Source organism: Protopterus annectens, chromosome 2.part2 (genome assembly GCF_019279795.1).
Source record: "Protopterus annectens isolate FY-2018-M chromosome 2.part2, PAN1.0, whole genome shotgun sequence".
Classification (NCBI taxonomy): domain Eukaryota; kingdom Metazoa; phylum Chordata; order Ceratodontiformes; family Protopteridae; genus Protopterus; species Protopterus annectens.
In genome coordinates, this window is record NC_056730.1 from 953,322,205 (window position 1) to 953,347,139 (window position 24,935).

The 24,935-nt window shown below is 41.8% G+C and overlaps 1 protein-coding gene across 1 annotated transcript in view; it reads right to left on the reverse strand.

Moving 5' to 3' along the window:
• Window positions 1-24,935, reverse strand: part of SLC25A46 (solute carrier family 25 member 46) — a 130,015-nt gene that overhangs the window by 99,578 nt on the left and 5,502 nt on the right. Inside the window, exon 2 of the mRNA XM_044064476.1 lies at window positions 11,321-11,363. Coding sequence (XP_043920411.1) covers window positions 11,321-11,363 — 43 coding nt within the window. The remainder of the gene's footprint in view (window positions 1-11,320; window positions 11,364-24,935) is intronic.

The following is a 24,935-nucleotide window of genomic DNA, read 5'->3' on the forward strand; positions in this document are numbered from 1 at the left end:
AAAAGGACCCTGGGTCATTTTTTTCCAAAACAAAATTAAGGTCCTAGGAAGGAGGGACAAGCTTCCTGGAAGTTCTAATATGAAGGACATTTTTAAGAAACTGTTTAGCCTCAAATCTAGAGGCTATTTAGCCTCAAATCTAGAGGTTAAAAGGGGTGCTAAAGGCAAATACGCAGTAGCAGCTGACAAGTGGACCTGAACAAAAGGATATGCCAACCCAGCATTAAGCAATTCACACAGATAAGACAGAACCAAAGTAACATCTACAGAAAGTGGATACAGGTTACAAGAAAGATATCAAACTGAAAACCTCTTCCATCAAACTGAAAACCTCTTCCATTTGGATAAGTAGGATTTCCTAGTAGTGGATTTCCTGGCCTCATGCAGGACTCTAAGCATATCCTCAGGAAAAAAAGGTGTTTATATGGAATCAAAATCCCATCACCCACAGTGTCAGTTCAAGAGTGGATATGTGGGGATAGATGAGAAATCCCTTGTCTTGTGCGAGTAGGTCCACCCTGTGAGATAATTTGTGAGGATTGCCCTTGGCTAAATGCAGAAGAGGAAATGCTGTCTGTTCACAGGGGAAGCACATAGATCTACTTGAAGAGTACCCCACTGGTGGACAATGTCCAGAAACACATCCCTGTGAACCATCTACTCATGCAATTGTGATATGGACTTACTCCAAGACTCTGCTACAATGTTCTGACCTGAGGGAATGTAAACTGCATGAAGCGTCACTTGATACTGGATAGCTAACTCCCACATGAAGTGCTAACCTGCAAAGGAGATAAGATTTTGTCCCTCCTTGCTTGCTGACATAGCACATCACTGCAGTATTGTCTGTAAGTACCCTCAGAGGCTCTGGAGTTAAGAGTTAGGAGGATGAAATGCTTGAAGACTCAACAGAAGAGCTCTCATCTCTGACATTGATGTGGTCTCTCTTTTACTGAAGCAACCAGAGGCCCTGCACTTTTAGACAGCCAACGGGAACCCCCATCCCATGTCTGAACAGCATGTGAACAGCTGTTGAGAGGGGAGTGCAGGATGAAAAGGAAGCCCTGGAATGAGTGACAACTGCTGAATCCACCACCGAATTTCCAGCTTGAGGCATACAAGAAGAGAGACTATGAAATCTAGAGTATGAGAGTGCTGAAGCCAAACTGATTTTAGAAACCACTGAAGCTTTCTCATGTGGAGTCTGCCTAGAGGGAGCATAGGAATGGTGGAGGCCATGAAACCCAGAGCTCTTAGAAATTCCCTGGCTATATTGGAGGCCAGAAGAAGGGATTGAAAGAAGGCAATGAGAGTTAAAGACCTTAGGTGGAGGCAGGGATGCCAGCACTGGAACAGTTTTGAGACACAAGGACTTTTGGAAATTTATAATGAACCCAAGCTTTACAGGACAGAAATGGCAAAATGAAGATGCCACAGTGGAATATCTGGAGAAGATGCCTGAAAAAAGTAGGTTGTCTAGGTAGGGAAAGACTACTTGTAACCCCCTTAGACTGCAAAAAGCAATCACAGGAGTTAGGCATTTGGTGAATACCCTTGGGGCAGTAGATAGGCCAAAGGGCAAAGCACAGAACTGAAAATGCCAGGAAGCAACAGAGAAATGTAAAAACTTTCTGAAAAGGGGATGAATAGATATACGAAGGTAAGTATCTTTGAGGTCCAGAGAAACTAAAAACCCTGAGGAAGCAACAGAGGAAACAAAGTCTGAAGGGACAACATCTGAAAGGAAGGGACCTTCAGAAGGGTGTTTAGGTGAGAAAGATCCAGAATGGGTCTCTAGGTGCCCTCTTTTCTGGGGAACAAGAACATTCTGGAATAAAACCCCTTCTCCCCTTGAGAAACCAGAACTTCCTGAACAGTTCCCTAAGTCAAGAGACCCTGAAGCACCTCTGGAAAAAAGTCTAACTGTACCTGAGGGGCGTCTATATTACCCAATCGAATGCTTAGGTTAGCGAATACCTAAACGTCAACCTGGTAACATTGAAAAATTAAAACAGCGAACAGCCGTAACACAGGGAATGAATTCCCTCGGCCGCAAAAATAAAAAATAAAAAATTTTTAAACCCCCTAACTAAATATACCAACTCCGAGATCGCTCTACGGTGGGGAAAGAGGCAAAATTCACATAACGACCAAGGGAATGCTTTCCCTGCATTAAATTGGCCATTCACGTTTTTTTTGCTTTCGCTATTACCAGTTCGACGTTTAGGTATTCGCTAACCTAAATGTTCGATCAGTAATAGGAACCCCCAGACGGGGCTGAAAAGATTTCCAGACAATGCAGTACCCTTGGCAAATGACAGAAAGAACCCAGGAATATTAAGTAATCTTTAACCAAACAATAAGGGACATAGAAAGATGAGAAGACAAAGGAATTTGGCTGAAAAGAACAAGACAGTCAGATAACACCTGCTTTGCCAGGAAGAGGAGATTTCTGAGCTAAAGGAGTCTGGGTAGCCTTAGCAGGAGGGTCCTTCTCCCCCCCTTCTTACATTTGGGGGAGGGCAAAACTGCCTACAAACAAAAGCACGCTTAAAGATATGTTTTGGATATTGTAAAAGCCTTACCCTTTTCCTGTAGGGACTTATAATTCTGCAGCAGCAGTGCCAAACAAATACTTGTTATCCACAGGAACATTCACCAACTTAGCCTTAGTACTATCAGGCAAAGGTTGAAGCTGAAGCCCAGAATACCTCCTCAGCACACAGCCAAAATCAGCAGCTCTAGAAAAAGCATCTGATGCATCATAACTGCATTTAATGGAGTGGTGAGCCACCTGAGAAGTCCCTAATAAGGAGACAGCAGAAGTCTTCCCCTCAGAGTCAGAAAGTTCAGAAATAACCTGAGAGGCCTGAGATAGAAGAGCCAAAATATATCTGGTCATATGGGTCTGATAACTGACAGCCCTAAAAGCAAAGGTAGGCAAAGGTAGCAGAGGTATATACCTTCTTACACAGTCTTTCCATAGTTTTACGGTCTTTATCAGAAGGAAGCAACTTTACAGAAGGCAGTAACTTTGAAGGCTTGTCAGACTCCAAAGGCACCAAAAAAGGGTCAGCAGGTGGGCACTTATAAAGTAACTTGCAATCATTAGGCAGCTTATAAAATCTAATCAGATTTTTTGGGAGCAGGGGACTGAGAAGCAGAAGAAAAAGGCATACAACAAGGAAACCTGAAGAGTAGGAACAGCAGAAGGTCAAGGAGAGTCCATTTGCAGATGCTCATAATACCTCTTCTGAACCTCAGACACCTGGACACAATCCCATTTTAAAAATTCCATCATTAAATTGTGACCCCAAAGGAAATCTCTTCAAAATGAGAGTCAAGATTTGTGGACTCCTCTTCCTCAGAAGCATAGTCTATGGGAGAAGGAATCTGGGAAGAATAGGCAAGGTATTCCTCCTCCTCTGAGAAATCCTGTTCCCTAGGCCTCTTAACAGAAGTACAAGACCAAGGGGGAGCTAGAACAGAAACTCCTTGATAAGGCTTCAAAGCCATAATGGCATTAACCAATCCGTGAGTGAAATTCTGCCATTCACTGAGGGTCTTTATGAGCAGGAGAAAAGTGCAGTTGTGTACACTTACCATAAATGTAGATGTTAGAGTGTATTCACTGTTGCAGTCATCACACTTGGGTTATCTACCTGCAGGTAGCCCTCAGTCAGCCCGAATAACAGAAACTTCGTATTTCTGCATCGGATGCTGTCGCTCCAGGACTGACGTCAGGTCATCAGGGGTAAAAAAAAAAACAGGCAGCTGATGCCATTACATCAGTTTTTCTTGCCCCAAATGTCAGGAACCCCTCAAATAGGGAGCCAAGTTATAGTGGGGGAAAACACCACCAGTAAAAAGCAAATACCAATACCCCTGAAAGGGGTGAGTAATAGCCATAAAGAGGAGAGAGAGAGAGAAAAAAAAAAACAGGGGGCTGGGGGGAGGGAAACCAGGACTGCAACAGTGAATACACTCGAGCATCTACATTTATGTTAAGTGTACACAACTCTACTATGTTCTTCGTGTTTCACTGTTGCAGTCATCACACTTGAATAGATTCCCAAAGCTGAAGAAGGATGGAGGCAGTCAAGAAGAGTTGGGGCTGGACAGTATGCCTTGCAGGACTGCTGTAGCAAAACCCACCCTGGATTTGGAAAAGATAGGCAGGTGGTAATTGCTTGGTGAAGGTGTGTACAGAACTCCAGGTATCATCTTACAGGATGTCCCTGGTACGGACTCCCCAGAGGAATGCTGTAGAGGTAGAAGGTGCCCTAGTGAAATGTGTTCTGACCCCCTGTGAGGTTGGTTTCCCAGGATGCTTGTAGCAGAAATCGATGCAGTGTGCTATCCTTTTGGAAATTGTTTGTTTAGAAATGGCCTTGCCCTCTGCGCCTGGTGCAAAGCTGACTAGTAACTGGTCATATTTCCTGAAGGGCTTAGTCCTATCAAGGTAGAATCTGAGCTGTCTGTGCACATCCAAGGAGTGCGGGATCCTTTCCCCTTTATTCTGAGGATTAGTGAAGAAGGTTGGCAAATGGATAGGTTGGTTGAGAGCCACACTGGATACCACTTTAGGCATAAAAAAAGGGTTAGTCCTGAGGGAAACCCTGTCAGCATGGAAAATAATGAAGGGTTCCACAGCCATGAGTGCTTGTAGCTCAGACAATCTTCTAGCTGAAGTGATGGCCAGAAGCAAGGCTGTTTTCCAAGAGAGGAATTCTAACTCTGCTGACGCTGCAGGCTCAAAGGGGGGGAAGCGTGAGCTTTTCCAGTACAAAGTTAAGGTCCCAAGCAGGGGTGGGTGCCCTCCTTGGCAGCCTTAAGTTGTTTGTTAGCCCCTCTCAGGAACTGTTTGATAAGAGAGTGAGAGAAGAGAGGTGGCTCAGTGTTGTAATAAGCTGAAATGGTAGAGGCATGGATCTTAATGGAGAAGGATAGGCCTCTGTGGAGTAGATCTGCTATGTAATCCAGGATTAGAGGCAGGGTGGGCAGGTTTGTGTCCTCTCCTTTAGACTGAATCCAGGAGCAGTACCTTTTCCACTTATCAGCATAGGATTTCCTTGCACTGGGTCTTCTGGCTTCAAGAATGATGCCCAGCATCTGCTTGCTTAGGCTGGTTACTGGGGGAGAATTCCCGGAATAAGCCAGACTGCAAGATTTAGGGTTTGCAGTTGCGGATGCAAGATCTGTCCCCCCTGCTGAGAGAGCAGGGTTGGATTTTGGTGTAGGTGCCAGGGTGGCACCGGTGACAAGCTGCGCAGGAGTGGGTACCAGTGCTGGCATGGCCATCCGGGGCAATCAGAATTATCCCTGGTCTGTCCTGTCTTATCTTGAGCAATACTCTTGAGAGAAGGGGCAGAGGGGGAAAGGCATAGATTTACCCACTGGAAGGACAGGGCATCCACTTTCCAGGCCCTGCTGTGAGGAGTCCTGGTCCAGAATTTGCTGAGCTGGTGATTGCAGGGAGAGGCAAATAGATCCACCTCTGGGGTCCCCCATTTCTGAATCAGAAGGTTAAAGGTGCTGGGCTCTAACTGCCACTCATGTGGATCTAGGAGATTTCTGCTCAAGTCGTCTGCCAGTGAGTTTTGTTTTCCTGGCAGGAATTGAGCTTGCAGATGGACCTGCATGTCCAAGGCAGTGTTCCACAGGGCCATGGCTAGTCTGCAGAGTGGGTAAGTGTGTGTTCTCCCCTGCTTATTGATGTATCACATAACTGTGGTGGTTTTTATTAGCAGGTGTCCTGGTGAGAGCAGGGATCTGAAAGCTGTCAGAGTGTGCTACACAGCTAGCATCTCTTTTTGGTTGATATGCAGATGAGTTTGACTTGGGCAACAGTGGACCTGAATGCACTTGCCGTCCATGTGTCCCCCCCCCCCCAGGCATAGTTTGATGCATCTGTGGTTAGGTTCTGGGTGGCGAGGGGTTGAGTAAAGGGCAGTCCTTTGTTGTGGTTGCATGCTGCTGCCCACCAAAGAAACTCTGTCCTTAGGGTAGGATAGGAATGACGGTGTCCAGGTACTGAGAATGTTGGCACGAAAGACTTTTTGAAGTACCACGGAAGTTTCCTCATATGCAGTCTGGCATATGGAATGTGTACGATGCATGAGGCCATGCAGGATTTTCCTTGCAGATAGCTATGTTCTGGTGGCAATTTGAGTAAAACCATATGTCAGACGGGCTTGTTTTTCTGGAGTGAGGAATGCCATCTGGGATGCTGTGTCCAAGCTTGCTCCCAGGAATACAATCTTTTGACTGGGGAGAAGTTTGGATTTTGATTTCTTTTCGTTGATGGTGTACCCCAGGGAGGTTAGAAGTTTTTTTACAAATGTCAGTTGCTGCAACAGCATTTCCTGACTGTCTGCCTGAATCAGGCAATTGTCCAAGTATGAGTAAATTTGGATATTTCTCTGTCTGCAGTAAGCAATGCCTGGAGCCAGGCATTTTGTGAATACTCTGGGAGATGTAGATAAGCCAAAGGGAAGTGAAGAGAACTGATAATGCATAGATCCTGCCCTGAAGCATAGATATTTCCTGCACGAGTCCCTTATAGGGATGTGCAAATAGGCTTCTTTTAAGTCTAGGGTGACTAACCAGGCATCCTTGGCTAGCATAGGTAGAAGCTGCTGCAGGGTGAGCATTTTGGATTTTGGTACCAACAGAAAGGTGTTGAGAATTGACAGATCTAGGATTGGGCGCCAAGTGCCCTCTTTTCTGGTACCAGGAAGAGTCTAGAATAGAATCCTTGGTCCGTCTGTTCTGCAGGAACAGGATGAATTGCCATTAAAGAGAGCAGGGATTGAACTTGATTTTGTGCCTCTGCCCACTGGTTTGGAGGAAGGTCTGGGAACCCTTTTGGGGTTGGCAGTGAGTGGAAGTAAAATTTGTAACCCTGGGATACAATGTTGATGACCCATCGGTCTTTGGTGATGGAAATCGTTTTTTGTATGAAGGGCAAGTTTTCCTCCTAGGGGCACAAGTAGTTGGGCAGAGTTGAGAAGTCATTGGGAATTCTTTCCATAAGGGAGTGGCTTAGCACTCCCTGCTTTGGAGGTGGAGCCACTCCATTGCTTAGATCTCTGCATACCCTCAGACTGTAGTCTGGGTGGTCTGTTACCCCTGGGTCTGGTTTGAGATGGCCTTGAGGGTGCTGGAAAGGACCAATGTTTTGAGGAGCAATGCCTATTGAATCTAGGAGGCTGTATTTGAAAGAGTTCTTTAACTGTCTGCACAGATTTAGCTTTTTCTTCCATCTTTTTAAGAACCTCTTCTGCTTTGGTGCCAAACAGACTGTCCTTGTGCAAAGGCGCATCTAATAACTTTGATTTGACATGGTCTGGCAAGATCTGTTCCTTAAGCCAAACATGCCTTCTCAGTACAGAACCAGTGACTGCTGCCCTGCAAGATTCTTCTAGGGCGTCAAAACCACACTGCAATGTATGCTTGCTGACTTGGTTTGCAGAATGCATAAGCTCTTGCAATTCTTTGTTTTCTGCGCAGTCTGTAAAGGTTGTTATTTTTTGCTTAATAAGTTCCATAATATGTTGTTGGTACCTCAGCATGTGAAACTGACAATTCAGAGCCCTAATGGCGAGAGTTGCAGAGGTATATACTTTCTTACCCCATCTGTCCAAAGCTCTGGAATCCCTGACCGAAGGGGTGGGATTCTTAGCTGTAGTAGCTTTGATACCTTTAGACCCCTGGGAAATGATCTCTGGATCAGCAGTAGGATTTTTGAAAAGGAATTTGTGAGAATCAGGTACTCTGTAGTACCTGTCTGGTTTCCAAGGAGTAGGGGTTAAAGTATCAAGGGTAAGGCTGGATTCCATAAAGACATCATCAACAACTTCCAGGACTAGGGATATTGCTAAAGTCCTATGTTGTGGCAAATCTAGAAATTCTCCGAGTCTCTTTTTGGACTGAAGATAGTCTTGACATTCCCAATGGAAATGTTCTCTTAAGCTATGTAAGGTTTCATCAAAAGAAAAATCCTCTGGAAGAGAGGCAGAGGGAATGGCTTCCTCTGCATCAGAATCCTCATAAGCAGATAAGGGCATGTCTTCATAATCAGATACCTCAGAGTCGTCGGACTCTTGGTCTGTTGAAGCTGCAGGGGACTGGTCTCTTTCTCTTAGCAGGGGAAGGCTAGCTTCCCCTAATAAGCATAATAAGGCCTTCTGCCACTTTAAGCATTTGATGTTGTGGCAAGGAAGCAGGTGGAAGCGTTTTGGTTGTCTGTTTTCTAGGCGTAGCGCGTACTCTTGGCCTTAGAAACTCAGTCGTTTTAGATAGAACTGAAGACACGAAAGAGGTTGTTGGTTCCTGTCGAACATCAGTAGTGCAAAGAACTTCCTCAAAAGCTGGTGCCTGCTCAGTGGCTCCGGACCCATCCAAGGTAGACACATCCGCAAGTTCCATAGTTGAAGAAGAATCTCGTGACATACCGGACTCCAAACGGGTCTCGGTAGAGGCCTGTGAATCCATAGAAGCGGGCATCAGGGGCTGCGAAAGCACCTCACTGAATACCGGCGAACTGGTGACTAGCTTAACGGAAGCGTCGTTGGAAGTTTTGGACCTGTGTGGTCCGTCTCTCTCTTTATCGTTACTTTTTTTGGAATATCGTTAGTCGGATGGCTTACCAAAGCCACTTCGGAATACGAAGATCGAGAACGAAACAATAAGGGCCTGACGATGAATGGTTCCGGCGTTGAACAAGGCACAAAACCGACAGCGAGGTACGTCGTGGTCTGGGCCTAAACAGGTAACTCAGTAAGAATGAAAATCTCAGTGTGGTATTTGCTTCCAACAGGCAAGACAAAAACTTTTTCTGACATCGGTTAGAGCATTTACCTCTAGAGAGCTTAGGGAAAGAGAGTTGTAAGGGGGTAAAGAATAACTTAAGAATATTCGGACAAAGAAAAGCGGTGTGGGAATAGAAGAGAAGGCTCGTGCAGTGGTGAGAGAAAATCCCAACAAACTGAACTTGGGGGTAGCAAATCCATGCTAACACTTGTGCAAACAGTTTTAGGCAGAAGTCTAACTATGCAGGGAATGATCAAATATCTTGCACAGGGATGTGGGCAGAATTAAAGAAAATTTGGGAGGACATTTATAGGAAGAACATGGAGCTTCACTGGAGGTTTTTTGTCTACTGTGGGTGGGGGAGGGGAAGGTGTTGGAGCTGGGCAGAGAGATGGAACTATGAACGAGGCAGGATCAATGAACTGTGTGACAGAGAAGCAATGGAAGGAGGAAGACTCCTGTTGTGCAAGAGCAGAAAAGATGCTCAGGTTAGGTGAGGAAGCTCTGAGGCAGAGAAGAAAAAGATGCTAGGATGCCTTAATGCAACAGTAGGGAAAGAAAAAAAAAAAAAAAAAAAGGAGTTCTTACTAAGGAGTAAGCTTGTTAGGGTAAGGTGGAGTAAGACAGGAAATAACAGTAAGGTGGGGTAAGACAGGAAATAACATCAATTAAGATGACAATTTTAAGTCAAAGGCATATAGCACCCACCAACCATAGTAATGGGCAAATAGCCTATATCAAGTGTATAATAGAATAAAGAAGTGAAGGCCTTGTTGTAAGAAATTTGCATTACTTAATTAGCCTTCTCTGTGAAGATTTGTGTTGAATTTAAGGTTTAGCAGAGTTTGATATAAAAATTATTTTAAGTTACAGTATACCATGTCTTGTGAATTATGAATACTGGGCACATATATAATAAAATACTTCATTTGAAATGGTATAGTAGTACTTAAAGATTTTATTCTCCATAAAAAATAAATTCACTATAAGACTAATAAATAAAACTGCATTGTGGTTAATTCTTGCCATTGCACAGCACCATTTTATCGTGAAAGAGCAACATTTGATTCAATAGTGCAGAATTAAGAGCCCCAGGGGAGGAACATATTGTCAGAGTAAACTTATGTGAAGATGCGGTCATCTATGTCAATAAATCCACACAATCCCTTGCATTAAATATGCTACAATATGAGGAAAAACATCACTTTCTGCAACAGCATGAACGTCATTTCCCCTTACTATTCTGTAGCCTGTTGAAAGGTAGACTCTGACTATATAATAAGATCACATTATAATATAACATTCATCTGCAATTCTGCATTATTCCACACAAAAATGGGTGGTGTATCATTACAGGACTGCCTCTGAATGTGCAGGAATGCTATTTTTCTCCAAGGATACAGTTCAAACTCAACTATATTAGCACTTGGGGTGACAGGTGTAGATAGCAGGCTAAGACAATATGGTAATTCTTTGTAGCTCTAAAGCCTATTGCATTACCTTCTTTGCCTTTTTTTCAAAACATATGCTCTAAAATAGAGACCACACACACACACACACACACAATGGTGGCAAAGCACAAAGTATCTGCTAAAAAATGGTGTTAGACAAACTTAGTAAATGTAACAACTACATTTAAGATTTCAGCTCATCTGCTCAGGGCATTAGGACAACTTGTCTGCTTGTAACAGCATGGTAGCTGCATGCAAAAATTTATAAATATACCAAATCACTCATTATGATCTTAACCAAATAACTGAAACAGGTAACAGCTAAAATTTTAAATCAGTAACAAACAAATTGATGCTTAATCTTGAATCTTGACATTCTAGCTAAATAGAGTGCAAGATGTTTCTAAATTATTTCGAAAATTTTAATGCCAACAATCTGTTAAGTTATTCAGTAAAAATATAAGTGGTGGACAGGAATGCTGCCATTAAAAAGCATGCTCTATTTTGGAAAAAAAGAGTTGGATTAAATTTCCACTTTGAAACAAAATTAATCAGTCTGCTTGAATTTGCTTCTGCAGCTTCACAAAACATAACACTGACTTTCCTGCAACAGATGTCTATACAATTAGCTCAATCAGAAAACAGTAAACCACCACCTTGGACTCAGTAGAAGAAACTTAGTTATCAAACATTTTCAATCAGTGTGAGAAAGAAATGTTCCAAGACTATCTTTAAATCTTTGCTTTTTAGACATGTTCTTCTGTGCTTCTTCTGTATTACAAATGTACGGATAAAAAAATGTCCACTTTGTACCTTCATTGAGTTTCTGCATGCAAAATGTACTCCATGCTGATTAGTAAAACTATAAATGAGGCAATTCATTTTAATAACCGATCCTGTATCGGTGCAGATTATTAAGACAACATAAAATAAGAATAATTAGTTTTAACACTAACGTAATTAACAATTACTATAGCCAAATGCATCAGTGATGCATTCTTACAGAAGCACAAATACATGTATATCTGCACTTATAAAAAGTGTAGTGTACCTACCTTGCCAGTCCGATTCCAAATCCTGCAAATCGGCTTAGCTGGTCTGAAACAAAACAAACTTGAAATGAAACTGCATCTCCCGGGTTTATAAAGCAGTGCTCTGCACTTTAGAATATAATTGACTGCTAAATTACATACCAGCTGCTTATTTTCTTACATCAACACTAACATTTATTCACACAATAAAGATTATAGAAAAAACAAATCTTCCATAAGCAAGGGGCATGAACAGTACCCTGTAAACTGAAAATACTGACCACAAATCATAACAATAACTAAGAAAATTCATTAAAATCCTAATTTTTAAGCACTGCTCTGTAAAATGTTTAGCTTGCTTTAAAATTTACTTAGGGAGCTTAATTTATTTGCAATTGTGGATCATTGCAAGGAAAATCTGAAAAGGGGAAATTGCAATTCATTTTGGTAGCTTTCAAAGAAACTCATGATTTATGAATGCATGGTCTACATACCAAACTGCAGTACTTGAAATGGATGAAGTTAGATATTCTTTTTATTCACTCTTTTATCTCTGTAGCTAATAAATTTTTAGTTTAGCTAATAAATTTAAAGGATATCCTCTTTGTGAAAACATGTGGTGTATAAATCTAACCTCTTCCTCAAAAAACACATTGTCCGAAATTATCCGTGAAGCACGTATAAACTGGCCTTTTGGTATATTATTTTTCATAAAAACTGGATGACTACTCAAGTAATGCAAACAGCTATTAACAAAAAAGTGTCCTTCCTGTGTATAGTACTACTGAAATTGTTACTGTAAGTATCCCAGGTCAAAGTGACGTCCAAAAAACGAACAGATAAACCAACATCCCCCACCACAAATTTCAAAATGTCACTAGAATTGTTTATACTGTTACAAAAGGAACTTGCATGATCAGTGTCACCTTCTAAAATAAAAAAAACAAATCGTCCACATATCTACCATAAAAGACAACTTGGTATTGACCCATAATAGGTCTAAAAGCACTATGTTCCCACCACCTAAGAACAAGACTGGCGTATGCTGAAGCTGCAGCGGACCCCATTGCAACGCCGCTTGTAAATATTCTTGTTAAACAGAAAATTATTATTGAGTACTAAATCCAGCAAAGTAGAAGCTATTGAAAGATGAAAGCAAGCAGAAAAGAGATCAGTTTGAGTGGATTCTTGTGAAGGACAAGAATTCCATTGAAGGCTCCAATAATGTACAAAGTAATGCATGAAAGGATGTGTGATTTCAGCATACAAATGTTATCATGTGTAAAAATCAGTTAGGTAAAATAGAAAGTAAACTAAGAATCTAAGAATTCAAAAAACGTTAGGGAAGAAATGACTGAACACACAGTATTAAAAAACACTACACTAAAGGAATCGTATGATGGAAAGTTAATTTGGACTAGCGGAAGAACACAGACTGTAGACCGTTGTTACATAATATAACAAGGAAAAAGAACAATAATCAGAGAAGTACATCTACTCATTTATGTACATTTCTTTACTGGTAAAATGCAGCTATATACAAGGTATGTTTTTAAACAATACGATATGTTTAGTGCAGTGGGGAAAATGTAAGATGAAAATGAATAATTATTTTAGTTAATTATATTTTTATTTTATTGTTATTATCTACATTGTGTGATGAAGTTTTAAAAACAAGTCCATACACCTTTCCACAAGTGCCATGGGATCTTTACATCTACCTGGGTTGCCAACAACTGAAAAGTTATAGAACCTTGGTTTAATGTGTAATCCGGGAGACAGTATCTCAGGAATGCATCACTCCCCGTCCCTATTACGCTGCACTACAGTATTAATAAAGGAAAGTACAGTTGTGTACATTTACCATAAATGTAGATGTTTGAGTGTATTCACTGTTGCAGTCATTACATTTGGGTAATCTGCTGGCAGGTTGCCCTCAGTCGGCCTGAATAACAAAGTCTTGGGTCCTGCATCTGTTGCTGTCTCCTCTTCCATGACGTCAGGTCGTCAGGGGTATAAAACATGTAGCCGACGCCATTTTAATTAGTTTTTCTTGCCCCAGATGTCAGGTGCCCCTAAAATGGGGAGCAAAAATATATATAAATAAACTGTAAATTTATAAATGCACCTCAGAAACATAAAATTTACCTTCAACTAAAAGCAAATACACCACAAAGGCTTTTGAGTATAGTGAAGGAAAGAAAAGGTATAGAATGGGGGATGGCGGGTGGGTAACCTGGACTGCAACAGTGAATAAACTCGAACATCTAGATTTATGGTAAGTGTACACAACTGTACTATGTTCTTCGTGTTTCACTGTTGCATTTGGGTAGAATCCCAAAGCTATGGATGGGAGGATGGAACTAAACAGCATTAGGAGGAATTACAAGGCCCTGCAGGACTTCAGTGGCAAAGTCTGCCCTGGATGTAGAGAAGAGAGGTAAATGATAATGCTTTGTAAAGGTATGAACAGAGCTCCAAGTAGCAGCTTCTAGAATGTCTTTGGTTGGGACCCCTCTGAGAAAAGCTGCTGAAGTAGAGGCAGCCCTGGTGGAATGGGATCTGATCCCCTTGGGCACAGGTTTACCATGGTGCAAATAGCAGAAATGAATGCAGTGGCTTACCCATTTAGAAATAGTCTGCTTTGATGTAGCCTTCCCCTCTGATCCTGCAGCAAATGCTACCAATAGTTGCTCAGACTTCCTTAGAGATTTTGTCCTGTTTAAGTAGAATCTTAGTTGTCTGTGTACATCCAATAAATGCAGAATCCGCTCCCCCTTGTTCTGCGGATTTGGGAAAAGTGTTGGCAGGTGAATGGTCTGGTTAAGGGCCACACTGGATACCACCTTAGGCATAAAAGAAGGACTGGTCCTGAGGGCCACCCTGTCCGGGTAAAATACAATGAAAGACTCCACTGCCATGAGAGCCAGTCGTTCTGAAACCCTTCTAGCTGAAGCGATTGCCAAAAGAAAAGCTGTCTTCCAAGATATAAATTTTATACCCGCAGTAGCTGCTGGTTCAAAAGGAGGCAGGGTGAGATTTTCCAGCACAAAACTGCGGTCCCATGCAGGAGTTGGTGTTCTCCTGGGAGGCTTTACATTTTTGACCCCTCTGAGATATTGTTTAAGTAGTGGATGAGAAAAGAGAGGAAGCTCTGTGTTGTAATGAGTCCAGATGGCAGAGGCATGGATTTTTATTGAAGAAAAAGATAGGCCCTTGTCAAATCAGCATAAGACTTTCTAGTACTAGGCCTTCTGGCTTCCAAAATGACATCCATCACAGGTTTACTGAGAGATGTGGTTTGAATAATTAGTTGATTAGCCATGCTGCAGGATTCAGAGTTTGGAGCAGAGTGTGCAGAATTTGATAGTTTTGCTGAGACAGTAGATGAGGTGTTTGAGGCAAGTACCATGGAGGAAGGTGTGACATATTCCTTAGAAGCGGGTACCAGTGCTGGCGAGGCCAGTCCGGAGCAATTAGCATCATTTTTGTTTTTTCCTGTCTGACTTTTAGTAAGACCTTGGAGAGTAGAGGCAGAGGGGGAAAGGCAAAGACTGAGAGGTTTTTCCAGCTGAACGATCGAGCATCCACTTTCAATGCTTTTTTGTGATGAGTTCTTGTGCAGATTTTGTCCAACTGATAGTTTTGGGGAGAGGTAAATAGATCTATGTCTGGGCTCCCCCATTTCCTGGGCTAACATGCTGAAGATTTGTGGATCCAGTTTCCATTCGTGCGGGTCCATACGATTTCTGCTTAAGTTGTCTGCCAGAGTATTTTGCTTTCCTGGCAGGAATTGTGCTTGAAGATGTATTTGGTAAGTCAAGGCTGTGTTCCACAAGGCCATGGCTAGTCTGCAAAGGGGGTAGGAATGTGTATCCCCCTGCTTGTTTATGCATCACATAACTGTGGTGTTGCCCGTCTTTATCAGTAGTTGTCCTGGATGAAGTAAGTCCTTGAAGGCTGTCAAGAGCATTCTGAACAGCTAGCATTTCTTTCTGGTTGATATGCAGATGCATTTGGTTTGGGCTCCATTTGCCCTGAATGCATCACCCTGCCAGGTGGGCCCCCCAAGCATAGTCTGATGTATCTGTAGTTAGTGGGTGGCAGGGGTAGAGTGAATGACAGTCCCTTGTTTTGGTGACATGTCTCTGCCCACCAAAGAAACTGCTGTTGTAGGCAGGGAATGAGAGGAATCATTGTTTCCAGGCTGTGACAATGTTGACTCCATAAACTTTTAGGTACCATTGAAGTTTCCTCATATGAAGTCTCGCATATGGAATTAGAAGAATGCAGGATGCCATGAACCCCAAAGCCTGCAGAATTTGTCTTGCAGATAACTGGGTTTTTGTTGCCATTTGTTTGAAGTATGTTGTCAATTGCCTTTGTTTGCCTGGCGTGAGGTAAGCCATCCGGGCAGTTGTATTCAAGCTTGCACCCAGGAATGTAATTATTTGAGAGGGTATCAGTTGCGATTTCTTTTCGTTTATGGTGTACCCTAGGCATGCTAGAAGCCTTTTTACAAATGCCAGATGTTGAAAAAGAGTGTCCTTGTCCTCTGCTTGAATGAGGCAATCGTCCAGATAAGGATAAATATGGATGTTTCTTTGTCTGCAGAATGCAATTACTCATGCCAGGCACTTTGTAAAGACCCTGGGCACAGTAGATAAGCCAAAGGGCAGTGCAGAGAATTGGTAATGCAAAAAAACCTGCTTTGAAGCGGAGGTATCTTCTGCATGTTTCCCTTATTGGGATATGCAGGTATGCTTCTTTTAAGTCTAGAGTTACTAACCAAGCATTCTTGCCTAGCATAGGCAGTAGCTGTTGTAAAGTCAGCATTTTGAATTTTGGAATGCCCAGGTATGTGTTCAGAATCGATAAGTCCAGTATTGGACGCCATGAATGGTCTTTTCTGGGTACCAGGAAAAGTCTTGAATAAAATCCTTGTCCTTTTTCCTTTTCTGGTACCAGTGGAATAGCCCCCATATCCATGAGGGACAGGTCTTGTTTCTGGGCCTCTGGCAACTGGTTTTGTGGCAGATCCGGCCATCTGTTTGGAATTGGCAAAGTATGGAAATGAAATCTGTACCCCTGGGATACTATGTTTAATACCCACTTGTCCTGGGTAATTAACTGCCAATTTTGAGCATGAAGTGCTAGTTTTCCCCCCAAGGGGGCTGCCAAAAGATAAGTGCTTGGAGATGGAAGAGGAAAGTCATTGAGACTGCTTACTGTAGGGTTGTGCTTTGTTTCCTCCAGATTTGGAGGTGGAGGCACCCCACTGCTTTGACCTGTAAGAACCCTGTGATTGATATCCGGAGCCTTTTGAGTGCCTGGGTTTGCCCCGAGTGGCTCTGTTGGACACAGGAAAGGACCGGTTTTTAGTAGGCCAGTTCCAACTGAACCTGGGTGGCTGCACTTGCAAGAAATCTTTTACAGTTTGCATAGATTTAGCTTTGTCTTCCATTTTCTTTAAAACCTCTTCCGCCTTATTACCAAACAGAGTATCATGCTGCAAAGGGACATGCAACAATTTAGCTTTAACATAAATCAGGCAGATTTTGCTCCTTGTGCCAGGCATGCCTTCTAATCACAGATCCAGTAATGGCAGCCCTACAAGAGGCCTCCAAGGAATCAAAACCACATTGCAAAGTATGCTTTCCAACCTGTTCTGCTGAATGCAATAAATCCTGTAACTCTCTATTTTCCACACAATCCGAAATCAACATCATTTTCTGTTTCAGTAAGCCCATAACATGCTGTTGATATTTAAGCATATGAAACTGGCAGTTTAAAGCCCTGACTGCCAAGGTTGCAGACGTATAAACCTTCTTACCCCATCCATTCAGCGCCCTGGAATCTCTTATCAGAAGGGATAGGATTTCTGGCTGTAGAAGCCTTAACACCCTTGGGACTCTGAGAAATAGTCTCAGGATCAGAAACAGGATTTTTGAAAATTGAACCCTGTAATATCTGTCTGGCTTACTAGGAGCCAGAAGTAGGGAATCAGGAGCCATGCTTGATTCCAAAAACACGCCAACAACAATGTTTAATACAGGAGGTATTGCCAAAGGACTAAACTGAGGAAGAAGAAGGAAATCGCTAAGCCTCTTTTTTGATTCAGAGAAATCCTGACTCCCAGTGAAAATGTTCCCTTAAAGTATGCAAAGTCTCTCCAAAAGAGTAATCCTTAGGAGGAGATGCAGATGGGATGGATTACTCTGCATCAGAATCCTCATAGGGTGGAATAGAAAATTCCTGATCAGAAGAGGAATCAGAAGAAATGGAAACCTGATCTGAAGATTCATAATCAGTGCCTTGCCTAGGCCTCTTAGCAGGGGGAGGTTGGGAACCCCTGATCAAGGTAATTAAATCCTCAGCCATTTTGATCATCTGTTTTTTTTTTTTTTAGGCATAGGGGCCTGAGCATGTGGCTCATGCGTCGGATTTTTAGACATAGAAGTTGTTTTTGACCTTGTTTTTGTTGCTGGCGTCGGTTTAATGTAAAAATGGTGAGGCCTGAAAACACACTCAGAAGCCGGTGCCTGCTCAGCGGCTCCGGACCCACCCAAGGGAGAGATATCCACGGGTTCAATACTTTGCGAATCTCATGGCATACTGGACTCCGAATGGGTCTAGGTAGAGGCCTGCGACTCAAAAGTAGCGGGCATCAGGGGCTGCGAAAGCACCTCACTGAGTACTGGCAAACCGGCAACTGGCTTAGAAGAAGCTTTGTCATCGGTTTTAGACCTCGGTCTGTCTCTGCCTTTTTCCTTGCATTTTTGTGAACTCTGGTAGTCGGATTGCTAACCGACGACATTTCAGGGTAGTTAAATCTTGAACCAAAATATTTAGATGCAAAAATATACAGACGCTTAATAGTGCGTTGGTTAAATTTAGCACAAAACCGACAGCAAGGCACGTTGTGATCAAGTACTAGGCAAGGAATACAGTACAAATGAAAATCCTTATGAGGTATTTGCTTCCCACAAGTAATGCAATTATTAACTTTTACTGACATCGGTAAGTAGCAAGAAAAAGTTTCCCCAATGGGGTACTTAGCTTTAGTTTGAAGACTTCGGTTCTGAAACTCGAATATGAAAATTTCAGGAGTCAGCCGACCGGCACTTGCGAACTGCTTCTGCTTTGGGCACTGCGCGATAAGAAAGGCTGATTAAAACGGCATCAGCTGCATGTTTTATACCCCTGACAACCTGAAGTCATGGAAGAGGAGACAGCAACCGACGCAGGACCCAAGACTTTGTTATTCAGGCCGACTTGAGAGCAACCTGCCAGCAGATTACCCAAATGTAATGACTGCAACAGTGAAACACGAACAACATCATGAATTCATACAGTTAGTATGAAAATAGAACCCAAAGGCTACTAGCTTCCTAGGACACATACATACACATCCATGAACATACATAATATGGATTCAAAAGCACTTTCTTAGTAGCTCCCCTCATGTACCATCCTATAGCCATACTCTTCAGTCTAGCAGTATACAGCAAGAATATTAAAGATAAGATGATGGCAATAAGCACCACCCTGTGATGCTTAGTTTGTGCCCCTCAGTCATCACTTGAAAATTGTGGGACACTATGCAAGCCACTTAACCAGATCACTATTCCTGAATTACCTCTTAAAACAACAATTTGTGCCTATGCAGTCTTACCTACTTAAGAAACTGTCAAAACGAAAATGTATTAAAGGTGCATACATCCTGCTGCACACAAGACTACAGCAGTAGAGCTTCTTTACATAAAATTCAGAAATAAACAAACATTCAGTTTATCTTTAAGCACACTCTCAGAAAGGGAGCTAGCATGCACATCTGACATTTGCTAAGTCAGATGACCTACTGGCTGAATCAGCGAGGAGAATAACTCTTTTGCAGAATTAAGGGCTGCTGCCACCTTAAAAGTGTTTGGTTTTCAGCTGCAGTGCCTTCTGGGTAGAGTCTGCATGTCCTCCCTGTAGGTCACTTTTCACTTGATCCAATTTTCTTCAACATCCTAAGATGCACTGTAGGTGGAATTGGTGATCCTCTAAAGGTATTTATTTATTTGACTTTATTTACTGGGAAAGTCTGACTGGGCAAAGTCTCTTCAGTAGGGGTCGGGAGAAAAAAGCTCCACATTACATACATTTGAATAAGCTAATTAGTAAAAATATAGAACACCACACACAACTGCATAACTTAAAAGATTATACCATGTCACATACACTGTATAGTATTTACAACACAATAACCTCAGACACACCTAGAGAATATAGTATATACAGCACACAACACACATCAGAGCATTCAGCACATTTTGTTAAAGTATCTGAAATACTCCCACTGTGACATTAGCCCAAAGACAGAAGAGAAGGCTAGCCCAAAGACAGAAGAGAAGGCTTTTGTATATTTTATCTGGTCAGATTCTATAAAGATATGTAACTAGTAGTTACTATAGTAAATGTTCGAGAAACCAGTGTTATCAATTTGATTTCACTGCATGATATGGGGGAAATTAGTAATAGGGCTAGCAAGAGGGCAGTACTATTTTACTCATAGGTATAATTTCATTAAGATTGTAACTTATATGTGGGATAAGATTTACAACAAGCAAAGGTCTTGGTAAAGGGGTTGTTACAAGTGCAGTGCCTTTTCCTTAAGAAATACAGCCCAAAGAAATTTTAAACTGAAAATATTTCTGACATCTGCTGTGATATGGCTCCACATTTTAGCAACATACACAGACTATGGGCGCACTCAGTGATAATTCTAAGGATTTTTCAATGAATAATACTTGCTGGTTTATTGAATGCAGTTTATTCATTTTACATTAGGGTTACCACCTGTCCCACTTTGCGAGGGACAGTCCCTCTTTGGGTGGTTGTGTCCTGACCAAAAATATTAAAAATGGCAAATGTTCTGAGATTGTAAGACATAATTATGTCCCATATTTTATGCAATAGTTGCATAAAATTGTTATTTCTGTATCTAAAATACCTAAATGTTACAAGAAACAGGATAAGCAACTAAACTGCTACAAGAATAAGCTTTTATTTAGGCAAAAAAGTAAAGTTCTATCCGTTGTCCTGACCGTGGGTATGTGTCGGCCTGTAAAATCTGATGTGTGTCCCGAAAATGTCCCACTATGGCCATTTGAAAAGGTAGCAACCCTACTTTACATTTGTTTACTGGGGAGGTCCTAGTGGACAGAGCTGTCAGTTTTCAGCAGAGGCCCGGGGAGAAAAGCTCCAGAACAATTGCTACCATACTATACACAGGATATTTACATGAGCATTGTGGTTTAGATATACAGTTATAAAATATAGCAGATAACATATGATTGCATAAGATATTTACATAAGCATAGTGGTTTAGACATACAAGTAAAGGTATAGCAGGTAGTAACATATGACTGTTGTTCATACAGTATGTTTAGTAGAGATAATCTTGAAGACAAGACAAGAAAGGAAAAACTAAAAAATACTAGCCAGATAATCTCGAAGATGTAATGAAGACAAGACAAGAAAGGAAAAACTAAAAATACTATTCAGTTCATCAAAGGAGGAGAATATTGACAAGCTCATATGAGGTTCATTGACATTTTAAGGGAAAGCTTTTCAACTTAGTGGTATAGATGGGTGTACACAGTAAGCAGTAGGCAGCGGTGAGTTGGTAAGTAATGTGTGATAATATATAATGCATCTCTGGGAGTTTTAAAGAGAAGGTTGGATAGTGGGTAGGGAAAAGGAGTTAGAATATGTTAGCCAGGTGCTAGGCAGTTGCATGCCCAGGAGTTGTTTCGGTGGGAAATAAGCTGTTTCTTGAAGATGGTTTTGTTAAGTTGTAACCTGATTTGTAGTGGTACGGAGTTCCAAGTCTTGGCAATGTTGCTACAATACAGGGAGTCAACAGAGCTGCAATGGCATTTGGGGATTGAGATTAGTGCCTTGTTAGTGGATCTAAGTTCTCGGTTATTGGAGTAGGGGGTGATCAGGTCTTGTAAGGCTGGAGTTTTGTCAGGTTGGTACAGTATCTGGTGAGCTAGAAGAAGTTGGTTTAGAGCTAAGGTGTTTGGGAGTTCCAACCAGGAAAGCTGTTTTAGGGCTTGACAGTGGTGGGTGCACTAGGAGGAGTTTGTGGCAAGTTTTACTATTTTGTTGTAGCATACTGATAACTTGTTTAAAATCGATCTTGTTTAGATTAGTTAGGACAGGAGAAGCATACAGTAAGGCAGAGAGAAGATGGGTACAAGCTAGGATAACTTTACTGTTGCTGGTTAGGAACTTTTTACATCTGTAAAGAGTACCTAATTCTTTGTTGACTTTGGTTATTGTATGAGCTATGGGTTTGTCAAATTTCATATTATTGTCAATAATGATCCCTAGTAATTTGGTTTGTGTGATGGGGGAGATAGGGGTATCATCTGATGCAAAAATAGAGAATGGAGGAGTAGGTACTGCTGCTCTGGAAGGATGGAAGAGCACAAGTTGGGTCTTTTTATGATTTAGTATTAGCTGGGAGTTTTTAGCCAGATTTCAATGGATGTAAAGGCTTCTTGGGTCTTAATGTGAAGTTATTGGAGGGTGGGGGCAGAGCAGATTAAGGAGGAGTTTGTCAGTGTATTGAACCGGGTTTGCCAGAGGGGAGGCTTTGTGAAGATTATTTGTAAATATAGTGAAAAGTAGGGGTCCTAGGTTTGATCCTTGGGGTACTCCTAGTTTTACAGGAAGTACGGGGGAAAGGGAGTTTTTCCCACTTTACAGCTTGTTGGCGTTGGGAGTAGTAGTCCTGAAACCATAGTAGAGTGGGGGTAGTTAGTTTTAATTCTGAGTGATGTTAGCAGTTTTAATTCTGAGACTGATGTTAGAAGTTTTGTATGGGAGACTGTATGATCAATCAAGGAAAACTGCAGACACTAGTTGGCCATTGCATATTTACTACGTTATTAAAATGGAGGAGTGCAGTGGTAGTGTTATGGTTGAGTTCTCTGGGGGTATCTCAATGGATAAGTTTGGTTAATGTGGTTTCTTGCAAACTTTGCAATTTTGTTATAAGACTGCATCAGTTTAGTTAGCTGAGAGGACTGTAGGACAGTGGAAATTGATTAGCCATACAGGACACCAGAGAGTACAGAGGTCTGAGCTATAGTCTTACATTACTCTTTTAGGAACTGTTTCACTTTCTAGAGAACTCCTAGTTTATGCTTTTTTAAACTGAATGTCAAATGTGACTATTGACTCAATCTACGGTCTATTATTACTCCCAGTAGTTTTGTATTTTGTACTAACCCACTTCTAGTACCACTGACTGATCACACTGTAAAATCATTATAGTTTAATTGTTAGGATGGAGGTGAACATTTTTAATTTAACACCTCTGTGCAAGGGAATAACAATGCATTTGTTTTTAAGATTGAAACGTTTTTATAAAAGAATGCTATAGATCATCTTGGAGCGGTTTGACTGAAGAAGCAGCTCATATTAACATTAATGTTGGGTCATCTGCATATTGGATTTGTTTTGCTAGGTGACAGACTGTATGCATTTCATTTATACATACATTAAGACTAAAGATCCTAATATTGAACCATGGAGCACACAATGTTATTTGTTGGATTTGAAAGCTCATCAACCCAGCTTGTACACTGTGTTCAGTGTCTGAGGAAACTTTTAAACCAACGGCCTGTACTGTTAGTGCGCCCTCACTCCTAAAGTCTAAGAAAGAGAATGAGATGTGAATGTTTTGAACAGGTCTAAAATAGGGCTACAACTGTTCAACCTGATTTAATCTGGCACGAATAATGTTTTTACAACATTTAGCAATGCGGTTTCTCTACTATGTCCTGGCCTAAATCCATGCTTTGTTGTGAAAAGTACCCTCTTCTCTGTTATGTAAATAGTCAAATGCATGTAAACACATTTTCAAGTATTTTACACAGATGGGACAAAATGTCTATACGTTTATAGTTTGCTAGTTCAATCAATTTAACACCTCTGTGCAAGGGAATAACACATAGCTATTTCCACAGTGTGGAGAATATTCCTTTTAGGAGAAAGGAATTTTAAGTATAGACACTGGGTATCCAATGGCTTCTGCACATATTCTGAGATACACATACAACTGGAAGGTAAACACTTGCAAGACAGGCAAGTTTTTTTTATCACAGTGGTAGATGTTGTGGTAAGTGAGAAGGCAACTGTGTCAGTATCCATGTCACTTACTGATGTGTACCCTAGCCCTGAGTAGCATCCTGCCATCACCCAGAATGATACCACAGTACAAGGACAAAATGATTGACTTTAGAATGACACCAGAGGCTTAGCCAATTGTTAAAGGAATCCAGTATCTGTCTGCCTGGGATGACATGATCGACAGACCACGCTGCTTTGCCAGAGATGGCCTGCACCTGTCGCCCTTGGGATTCCAGATACTGACAAAGGCTCTTGCCACCCATATAGTGCCTTTTTTAGGCAAGGTTCAAATGACAAATTCACCACTGTAACTGGTATAAGCAAGCAAAATCTGAGGGTAATGCTACTCAATGCTAGAGGTCTAAACCTCAAAATGCACTCACTCAAGGCACTCCTTAAAATGGAGAACACTGACATCTGTGCAGTGACAGAGACCTGGTTCAAAGCTCCAGAGAGCACCCCTGCATTACCTGGCTATAATTCATACCACACCTTTTGGCCACTAAACCCGGACCGAAACACTAAAGGTGGAGGCGTGTCCATATTCATTAAGGATATCCACACCTCCAAGCTAGTTGCTCAGCATAATGGATCCGAGATTATCCAAGTTCAACTAACTCTGGGCAAAACCACAAACCAGATTGTAGCTTGCTACAGACCCCCCACCATGCCCCAGGATTCCCACTCCTCTTTTCTTGATGCACTGGAAAATATTAAGGTACAACACAACACTCTAATAATGGGTGATTTCAACTACCCTACCATTAACTGAGAAAACTACTCATGTACCAACTCTTTTGCTCAACGTTTTCTGGAAATCATCAATTACAACGCCTTGGATCAACTTATCCACACCCCCACCAGGGGCAGCAATATCCTAGACATGGTCATCACCAACATGGGTTACCGGTGTTCCACACCAAAGGACAACTCATTGGTCAGATCCGACCACAAGCTAATCACCCTAGACATCCACATCCCGATCCCACCCCCCATTAACAACCGTAAAATATTTCTCCAAAGCCAACTTCACACTAACCACACAGATGGACAATAGAGGTACGACTGCTGAATCTTACACAGATGCACTTTATAAGCACTTACACGAGTGAATGGATCATGCTATCCCTAACAGAACCAAGATGCTATCCTCCAAAAAAAGGAAGCCAATCTGGTGGTCTTCTGCCATAAACAAACTCTACAACAGAAGAAAGAAACTGTTTCAAAAAAGAGTAAAATCCCACGACTGGAGGAACTCCCTGGTCAGCCTCAGTAAGAAGCTGAGATCCCTCATAAAATCCTCCAAAGCTAGTTATGAAAACAAAATCACCACCGATTCTAAAGACAACCACAAAGCATTCTATAGCTATGTCAAGAATCTCAATGGTAATACTCAGATCTGCTCTGAGTTACAGCACAATGACACTAAATATACAGAACCAACTAA